Source organism: Engraulis encrasicolus, chromosome 7, assembly GCF_034702125.1.
Source record: "Engraulis encrasicolus isolate BLACKSEA-1 chromosome 7, IST_EnEncr_1.0, whole genome shotgun sequence".
Classification (NCBI taxonomy): Eukaryota; Metazoa; Chordata; class Actinopteri; order Clupeiformes; family Engraulidae; genus Engraulis; species Engraulis encrasicolus.
Window position 1 is genome coordinate 34,276,070 of NC_085863.1, and position 10,478 is coordinate 34,286,547.

Consider the following 10,478-nt stretch of genomic DNA (forward strand, 5'->3'; position numbering starts at 1 on the left):
GTCACTGTTTACATGATTATGCAGCCCTGATAAATATCCTGCAACCAAAGAGCCCAGGTCATGACCCAGTGTTTGGGGAAACACTGAATTACACAATGTAGTTAAGAACCTGGCAGCCTGCCTGCATGCCCTGAAAGCATGCGTATGTGTGTGTATGTGTGTGACTGTGTGTATGCAAGCCAACATACTGCATGAGTCTGTACCTGAAAGACCACATCAATGTTTTTTTGCATACATGCGACTCCTGTGAAACCTATGCAAATGTGTGGATTATGGTAGACTGTATGAAAGATTGTCGTGGGAACGTTTTGGCACATGCAAGAAGCCTCCAACACACACACACAAACACACGCACACGCACACACACCTCTTACACACAAACACGCACACACACAGTCACACAAAAACACACTCACCGTTGAGCTCGTGGTGGATGAGGTCGGCGAAGTTAGGGTCGTCGCCCCACCAGTAGAGCCAGAGCTCGCGGCGTCCCTGCCGGGCGCTCCGCCGCCAGGCGCTCAGCACGTCGGAGCGCAGGCAGCGGCTGAAGCTGCCCAGGATGGGGTCCTCCTCCGTCACCGGAAACAGCATGGGCGCCGAGGTCGGCCCCTGCCACACGTACCGCTTCCATTTGATGCCTGTCAGGTCGGCCTGGGGACGGGAGGGGAGAGGAGGAGGAGAGGAGGAGAGGTGAGAGGGACGGGAGGGAGAGGAGGAGAGGTGGAGGGGTGGAAGAGAATAGAAGAGAGGAGAGGTGGAGGGAGGGAGGAGAGGAGAGGAAGAGAGGTGGGAGGGAGGGGAAGAGAGAAGAGGAGAGAGGTAGAGGGGTGGAAGAGAAAAGAGGAGAGGGGGAGGGAGGGAGGAGAGGAGACCAGGGGAGGGGTGGAAGAGAAGAGAGGAGAGGTGGAGGGAGGGGAAGAGAGAAGAGGAGGAGAGGTGGAGAGGAGAGGAAGAGAGGAGAGGAGAGCAAAAGAGAGGTGGAGTGGTGAGGAAGAGAGGAAAGGAGAGCAGGGGAGGGAGGGAGGGAGGGGAAGAGAGGAGAAGAGAGCAGGGGAGGGGTGGAAGAGAGGAGAGGAGAGAGGAGGAGTGCAAGTTAGCCGCCTGCTGCTTAAAGAAAGACTGAGCACATGCTACGTGTTAATCCTCTTTCTGCTGCCCCACATGAGTCTCTCTCAGTCTCTCTCTCTCGCTTACAAGATATATTACAGAACATCGGCGATACACTGTTGCTCACTGCAAAAACTCGTAAATTCCCAAGGCGATTGCCATGAATGTGCTACCGTAATGCTGAAGAAAGAGCTTTGTATAATTTATAGAACAATGATATAACAGACTTGCTATATCGAGTACAGTTTCGAGTACAGTGTGTGTTTCCAAGTTGTACAGATACATCATGTCTGTTCAGATGATTCGCAGCAGCAACGGTGGAAACAACCATGTAAAAGCTAAGCGAAAAACTGTGTTGTGTCTTGAAGAAGCAGAAGTGTAGTCGTGTGGTGTGGGTAAATGCATTGGACCCAAACTGCTTCCAATAAACACCACCAGATAAACACGAGGCACATGTGACAACAACAGCGGTGACAACAACAGTGGTGACAACAACGTCTGCTTTACACTATTACTGTCACTGTTTACATTTTTTAAAAACTTAAAAGTTCCGTCTCATGACATTATGACGCAGTACATGATCAATATTCTGTTCAGACATGTTTTCGGGTTAAAAACGCCACACGCTTCTAAAGAAATGTAAGCTAGTCTGAAATGTCATCACATGACCGGCGTAATGTAGGCTAGTCATACTTTGGCAGCCATGATAAGCTTACTCATCCCAACAAAGTGATGAGGCGAGACATACAATTGACTGAGAGAAGACAAAAAAAACCAGGCAGAAAAAAGTAAAATGTACAGAAATGGGAACACATGTACAACTTGTTGCACAATACACTACCGGAAGCGATAACCACCACACAACACCACCCCCTGTGAGAAGGGGTATTGAATCTGCCTGATTCTTTTTCAATAGAGCTCTTCCTCTGAGACACCACCCCCACCTCACCTCCACAGAGCTCCCAAACACACAGCCTGCCTTTACAGTGACATCACCACAGCAGTCCAACACCAAGGTGCTTCTCTGACCTCAGCGTTTTAATAATCTGTTACAGCGCGCGCGCACACACACACACACACACACACACAATACACGTTCCCTAACAATATCTTGACCTCCTTTTTGAATGTGCCCTTCTTTTTCTTGTTCCCTTTCTCAAGCACAAGGAATAGCAAAGTGTATGATAACGTGCTATACAAATATCATTGATATTGATGTAGCTATTCTTTCTTTACATGTTTTTTTCTTCCTCTTGGGATGGCAGATTGTCAGCTTACTTTTTAGTCAATTCATATTGATGTGGAGAGTGAATCACTTCATAGGATGATAGACTCCGAACAGGGGGGGAGATACATGAGGAATAAAAGCCTCAAATGAATTAAATGAGACAGGTGGAGATGGGGCCGCTAGATTATATTTAGCCCCAGTAAAAGATTACTTGATAGCTTTTAAACCATTTTCATGAGCCCTCACAAATAAATAAATAAATAAAAACCAACAGAGATGTACAACACACTGATGTTTATATTGACAACGAGCCTAGCTCCTTCACCGTTTCAAACAGTGGAGTTCTCTCTTTTTTTCAACCTCGGTCTCCCTTCCTCGCTTTCTCTTTCTCTTTCTGAGGTGGTTGGCAGATCAAAGGGTAAGCCCAGTAGCGAGGAAAGAGAGCATTCTGCCAAACACTGGCCCTGGAAGTAAGGTAGGTACAAACTGCCCCTTCGCACTCTGTTAATAGCGTTGTTACAGCTGGCAGCTGAAGTGCTGCCATCAATTCCAAATTGCTGCGCTGCTCTTCTTTCCTCTTGTCCAATTCATCTCTCCTCATCCAATTAGGCCAGATTCTTGTTTTTTGTCAGGGGTAGACGGTCAGGGTTAGCAATATCGCCATCTCCTCCGACATAACTAGCTTAACCTACCATTAACAGGAGCACACAAACACTTAACACAAGCTTGTCACAGATCATGCAAGCAAACCCACCAACGCCAACCCCTACATACAGTGAAACAAAAAGAAAAATTCTTCCTAGTCCTGGACTATGGTGCTGGTTGCACGTGTACAGATGCTTAAATGCAGATTTGTTTCAATCTGTTTGCATATTAAGAGTTTTGAAATAAGCATTCTAAAACTCTGTTTAAGTGTAAGCAAGATGCCGAAACTGATTCAAAAATGTCCACATGCATGTAAAGGGCTTCTAAATACACCTCGTCAATGCAGTGGTAATTCTGCTTAACATGTTGCACACTGCTTTAATGTAGGGAACCCTAGGGTTTGATATCAGGGATCCCACCTTCACACAAAAGCAAAAAAAAGAAAAGTGCAGAGGCTCCACACTGTGAGCCTAGCACTCTGAGTCAATTGGAATACCTGATTACAAGGACAGCCAACTGTTGCAGCCATGCTGCACAAACTGTGAAACTCTCACTCTGACTGCAGAGTGGCAATGACACCTGCTTTTTTTTCTGCAGACCGACAGACGACATCTGTCTGTCTGTCTGGTGCACACTTAGTGTCTATACAGGCAGAAAATCAACGGTCTGCAGATGTAATCTGATAACAGGCAATTACGTAAGGTCATATAATAATTGCCTTTTCTTTACAGGAGGGCACTTTAGATATTATCCACTCCTGTAGTAGAGGAGGAAAAAGAAAACAAAAGCTCTAATAGGGCCACTTCCTTTTTTGTCTCAAGCGTATATTTTAGTCTGTATTAGGGCTGCTTATATTTCATTTCATCTTTGCTGAGACTTTACAAGGAGAGAAAGTGAGTGAGATTTATAATGTAAAGGCAGCTTTTAGGAGTAGAAGTAGGCCTCCTCCGTGATGGTCTTTTTTTTGTCTCAAAGTATATTTTCGACTACATTATGCTGCTTATTTACTTTCATTTTCGGTGGGTCTTTACATGGGGAGAAAGTGAGTGAGTGAGAGAGTGAGTGAAGCTTAATGTAAAGCCTGCTTTCAGGAGAGGTAGGCCTCACTGATGGTATGCACGGCTCAGTAGCAGCTCATCACGGCGATGACTGATTAGCCGAGTATCTAAATCCACCAAATTAGATGAGTGATGTGAAACCGAAATGGCTGATCAACATGCAGAGAGAGAGAGAGAGAGAGAGAGAGAGAGAGAGAGAGAGAGAGAGAGAGAGAGAGAGAGGTATGGCTGGTCGCTCGCTGCAATTGCAATTGCAATGCTATGTGTGCATTTTGAATTGGGTGTGTCTGTGCATGTTCGCTAGCAGGGTTTTTTGCCAGAAGAAGTGTTGTTCGGGGGAGATTAACGACAGCGCTGAGCGCCGGCCAAAAAAGCTTCTGCAGGAATTCAGAAAATAGGCGATTCCACATTAGCGTCCGCCGTGTCATTAAAGCAAAGCAGGAACTCGGGGTTATGACCTTTCCCTTCCCTTCCTTCAGCTGCGCACCTTCCCTCACCCGCTCTCCCTTGCACACGCACACACACACTCTTTCTTAGTTCAGCTGCACCGATGGCAAAGTTTCAAGGCCCCCACAGCTGCAAGGGACAGAAACTGAAAAAGCAACAGGTGAAATAACTCAAATCATCTTCACTGACACACACACACACACACACACACACACACACACACACACACACACACACACACACACACACACACACACACACACACACACACACACACACACACAGTTCGTACACCAGACCGCAGCCAATGTTCTTTCCAGCATGATCTACTTTCCAAGACATACGCAGGTTTAATTGTTTGGAACACGCATCATGCAAAACACCAAACAAAAAAAATGTGGCCAGCACAGCCATATTGATTATGTTTTAAAACCTCAAGATGTGTAAACAAAGTTAGTACTAGGAGGGAATATGATAAACTGCTCTCTCTCACACACACACACTCCCTCTCGTTGCTTGCTTACTTACTTAGCCCAGCCCAGCATCCACAATTTTGAATGTCATCCAAGATGCCAAACCTTCCTTTTAGCGCATCTGATTGGTCAAAGTCAAAAGTCTCAGACTTTCCACTGTACAGTGTTTGTAATACTCCAATTCAAGACAGGCTGTGCGGCCTTGTTTACAAGACTGTTTGGTGCGAGTGTCAGCACTACTACTGGCCTTAAAACATGATCTTGAACAAACACAATTCCTAAACATTATATTTTAAATTGAGAACACCATTCCATATTGGAAAAAAACAAACTGATGGCATCTTCTTTTAATAACTTGTGCCTCAGCCAATTGCATGCCTTTTTGCAGTCATAGGCTAAAAACAGATGCATGTGCAATATGCATCCAACAGTGCATGTATACATGCCAGTGACAACACTTATCTGCAAATCTGCGAAGTCATACAAGTGCAATAACAAATAGGGTGTCCTCAACTGAACATCATAATCCCTTTCTGAACACAAACACGTGTGGTTTGTGCATTGATGTCATGCCACAATATTTCCATGTCCTCTGCACTAATGAGGTCTGACTGTCACGATGAGTAGCAACAGTATGCTTTACGAAGGAAATGTCATTGATGCATCTGCTCAACACGTGTACAGCAAACAAATGTTATTCCCCAATAACCGTTCAAATAAATGTTTTGATAAACCTCCTGACGTAGCTGTCAAATTGTTACGGTGGAGGGCAATGTACAGGCATAGAGAGAGAGAAAGGCAAAGCAGTTCTCTCCCAGTCACGTTTAGTCAGTCCACCTTGGTCGGAAACAGAACAATTAAATATTGAACGGCTCTCCCACTACTTCCCATGCCAAAACTAAGCCTTGCCCACACGCATTCCAAAGCTAAAATTACTCCATGAAAAAAAATGCACTAAGAGCATCTCAGCGCCTGCATGGAAATTTTCTGTGAACATACGTAAGTTTGAGTGTGTTGTCCAACTGTTTCCTAAAAATGAGGTAATGTGATCATCGCAGGCCCATTTTCTTCCTCCAGACTCTCTCTGAGAAACACTGAACGCTACAAGTAGGCATATGGCCATTCAATTTTATTGCCCTCATTTCTGTGAGGAAAACACTCGTTGTTGTCGTTACTCCGGGACACCCTATTGATATTAAAATAGCTTTTGGTTTAGTTGCATATAAATCTCCCCCAAAGTTAACCAAAACGCAACAAATAATCGTGATGTGGGGATAAACGTGTTTGTATTATTTAGATAAGAACGCGGATTTCTAATTCGCCAGACAAGTAAACAGGCCCATTGCGAAGTTATATAATGTATCGCAAAGCCTTTGACTCCTGTGTGTGACAAGGAAATGTACACAACTAAGTTGACTGCAAGCTAGCAGCAAGTTCCAACTTTACAACCCCCGAAGACTCTTATCTAGCTCGCCAGCTAGCAATCCAATCGTCAAGACAAACTTGCTTACAAATTGTTTTCAACTTCTTCCCCGTCCATTTTGTCAGGGATAAGCTAACCTCACACCGTGAGAGACAAGTTTGCACACAGTAACACCCATCTAGCTACCAACTAAAAAGGATCATCCGCGAACTACTTAGCCATTTTAGCTTGTAAGCTTGTTAGTTGGCTAGCTAACCGGCTATGTTGTGCGCCAGCATGTAAAAAGGCTAAAATGTCACCCGTTTGCCCCATGAAAACACACATAGGTCAGCAACAAGCATTGTATTGTTAAACCACAGTTCGATCCAAACACTAAATGAGCATAAATATGCACACATGAGATGTATAAACCGGACCATTTTAATCATCAGGTAGCCTAGTTGTAGCCACTTTTGTTGCATTAAACTTAATAGCTTCCAAATAATGAAATGAACTTGTTATGCATCCGCACAGAGTATTTGGTTAATAACAGACAGAACATTTTGCTTTTTCAATATTGCATACCACCATGCTACAAATTAAAACGGAACTGGTGATTGCTGGTTGAATTGCAGTGGTCAACAGGCCCCTAAGCCCGAATCTACCTCGGCTAAAGCTAACGTTTAGCTCTTTTTAGCTAGTTAAAAATGGCTGCTTTTCCTTTAGTTTTAAATCTCTTACCAGACAGAATAGATTGGAATGGCAATCCTCCAAGCTGGCCCCGTTTGGTACAAAACAAGAACTCATCCTTTTACAGCAGGGTCGAACATTCCATCATTACAGTTCCCAGGAAAGAAAGAACGGTTTTCGAATCTATTTTATATGATGGCTGTAAGCAGAGCTAAGAGAATTATTTTAAACAATCGGTTGGAGAATGTAATTCAACAACCCCGTACGACTACTCTTATTCGCCTTAAATATCGCCTTAAATATTAGAAGCAGCGCAACTCTGCGTCGAGTAAGCGAGCATATATAAAGTTCATTAAAAACACAGGCGTAAAATGTTCTTAAAACAAAAAGAAAAGGGAGAGCAAAGAAGCAACTCTCCCCCTCCCCCTTAGCTTACAACGGTCTTTACTAAAAACGACCCTCTACACCTCCATCTCCATCGGAATACACTTAAAATCGTAAAACATTCCGTAAAAAGATCCTCGAAACCGAACACACGATTAAAAATATTCGGTCATTTTAGCCATTATTTCGGTCTCTGTTCCTGATGGTTTCCATTTGAATTCATGGATTCCTTTCTATAATGGCGGCCACGGGGAGAACTCTGCCTCCTGGAGCCGATTGGCTCATTCGTGGTCATGAGGGGTCTGATAATACTGTAACTGATGGGTATTGCCGCTAGGCGAGAGCCAGTGGCGCTGCTGAGCAACCAAATTTTGTTACTAATGATCAAACCTTTAAACTTCCCGGCTTTAATAGTGCTCCACCTAGTGCGTGCAAAAAGAAATAGTACAGTATCAGTATTCATGAACACCAACAGGGGAGCGTGTCCTTGCAATTACATTAAGCTCCCAGTCGATGAGAGAGAAATGCCTTTTTTATGACAAAGGATGTGTGTGTCAAAATTGAGTTGTGCTCTGAGATGAAACAGCACTCAGGTAAATCTAAGAAACACTATTGACAGTGGGATGGCATCAATTAGAGGCTGCAGGGGGCTATGACTTTCAAATGTTCATAATTAAAAGGAGCCATAAAGCTCGTGCCAGAGACATTTTAATGAATTGATTCAATATTTTGGGGGAAGATAAAGCTGTAAAGTGTCATTTTACAGAATTATAGCCTACTTTGTAAACAGATCACACATACAAATTTATGTGCGCTGTGTTTAGAAAAACAAACACATGTGTAGGCCTAGCCTATTTCACAATAGCCTATATCTTTTGGATCAACAAAATTAGGTGAAATTAAGTGTGCAATTTTATGCAGGCTATAATATAGGCCTAGGCCTATCTATAAAATATATATTGCGTATTGCTTATGTATATACGAGGGTGTCATATTGTACACCAGTGTCTGACTCACCAGCAGTTGGAGCCACATTCTTGGGCCTACATGAGGACTTGGTTTATAAATGCTTGTAAATCAGACATTTCTGGCCAAATTCACAGTAATATGCTCTGCATTATAGTACACCTGGCAGACACCTTTATGCAAAGTGACTATAATTAAAGGAAACTAATAACACCATCTTGTTTTCGAGGGTTGAATTACCTTATTAATTGTCATATAATTAAAACATTTAATTACATTGAGCGTGTGCCTTTATCCAAAGTGACGGTACAAACGAGGACATAATCACCAGCACACAATATCATTTGATAGATATATTGTACATAGGCCTACATCTATGAAAAACAAGGTAAGACCTATGTGATAAATCTGTCTGGGAGGAAAGTCCACAAGGTCAGTAATATACATAAAGCGAGAGAGTCAAGGATTAAAAAAAAGAGCCATCCTCTTAGAAGTCTCTCTCTCTCTCGCTCTCTCTCTCTCTCACACACACACACACACACACACACACACACACACACACACACACACACACACACACACACACACACACACACACACACACAAACACACACTCTCTCTCTCTCTCTCTCTTTCTCTCTCTCTCTCTCTCTCTCTCTCTCTCTCTCTCTCTCTCTCTCTCGCGCGCGCACGCACGCTCTCTCCCTCCATAAATCCTAGAAAGACCTTCAAATGATAATGGAGGTGCTTCATCAGACCCAGCATCAGTCTCTCACTCAAAGGTGACAGTCACTTCTATGAGCGCGTGGCCATCACACAGACTCTAACTGAAGTGGAAGGCCATAAAGTATACCCATCTGGGATCAGTGTTGCCAGATTGTGCGGTTACCCGCCCAACTGGGCTACTTGGGATGGCCGTCTGTGGGTAAAAACTGGAAAAATAGGCATTTTGGCTTTTTTTTCATCAGTTTTGTGCCCATAGAAACCAATGCAATTTGTTGAAATTGGGTGGAATTTAGCGCATTTTGGTGGTCTTTGAGAACATTTTGAGTGGGATTTGTTCACACAAATCTGGCAACCCTGTCTGGGATTCCTCTTCCTCTTCTCCACTGGCGTGTGTCTGTTGTTGGCAGCTATGGCCTATTTTTTCACATGATCCCATTCTCTGCTGATCCATCCATAGAGTGTATGGCCCTTGATGTTGTTTGACACATTACCTGGCTAGTTGGACAGCTTCGTGACCTTGTGATGCAGATGTGTATTTCAATGCATTTGATGAGCACGCTGGACGTATTTAACAACAGCAAATAAAAACTTGTATCATCAGAATTATTTGTATTGTTTGTTCATGAAAACAACAAAAAAGGGACGTTTCCAATGTGACAGGCATTTAAAAATATAACCCCATGTAATATAGCCTAAACTGTATGTGGGCACAGACAAATGGCAGTACATGGAATGTCAGTCAGCACACATGGCAATAAATATAACTGTTTTTTTTTCTTTCCTACTACAGTGCCCCTCATAATATATCTTGAAGCTGGAAAAAAAGACTGACAGCTCAATGGTGGGGACTCGATTATGTGGTTGAGCAATCTCCGGGCCCCTTTCAGTCACCCTGTGGTAAGTAGTTGTTGAGACGGCTGGAAAAGAGAACATGTTCGGGGCAAAAAAAAATCAGTGGGAAATCTCAGTAGTGGTATAAAACGCAGGTTTTCATTTGATATGAGGTGAATGACATAGTATTATAAGGCCATGAAGAAATCATGATGTTGACCATAGCTATAAATACTGTTATAAAAAAACCTGATTTGGGTGTATGTGAATGGGGCTGAGAGTGTAACGATCAGTCGGAGAGAGTCACATGCCGGGAGTAAAGCGGCACAGCAGAGCTCTTGTTTACAAAGAGCAAGTGGCAATATCCTAGTCTTTAACCTCAGCAGGGCACAGAGGAGCCAGCAATCAACAGCGGCCAACAAGGGCACTCTCACGCATACACACATGCATGAACGCATGCACGCACGTATACACACACACACACACACACACACGCTCACACACACACACACATTTACAAG

The 10,478-nt window shown here is 43.6% G+C and overlaps 1 protein-coding gene across 1 annotated transcript in view; it reads right to left on the reverse strand.

The window, feature by feature from the left end:
* The window catches only part of med13a (mediator complex subunit 13a), a 109,751-nt gene extending 102,039 nt beyond the window's left edge, over positions 1-7,712 (reverse strand). Inside the window, exons 1-2 of the mRNA XM_063203291.1 lie at positions 7,102-7,712; positions 417-651 (exon numbers count right to left, since the gene is read on the reverse strand). Coding sequence (XP_063059361.1) covers positions 417-651; positions 7,102-7,167 — 301 coding nt within the window. The 5' untranslated portion in view covers positions 7,168-7,712. The remainder of the gene's footprint in view (positions 1-416; positions 652-7,101) is intronic.
* Between the last annotated feature and the right edge of the window lie 2,766 nt (positions 7,713-10,478).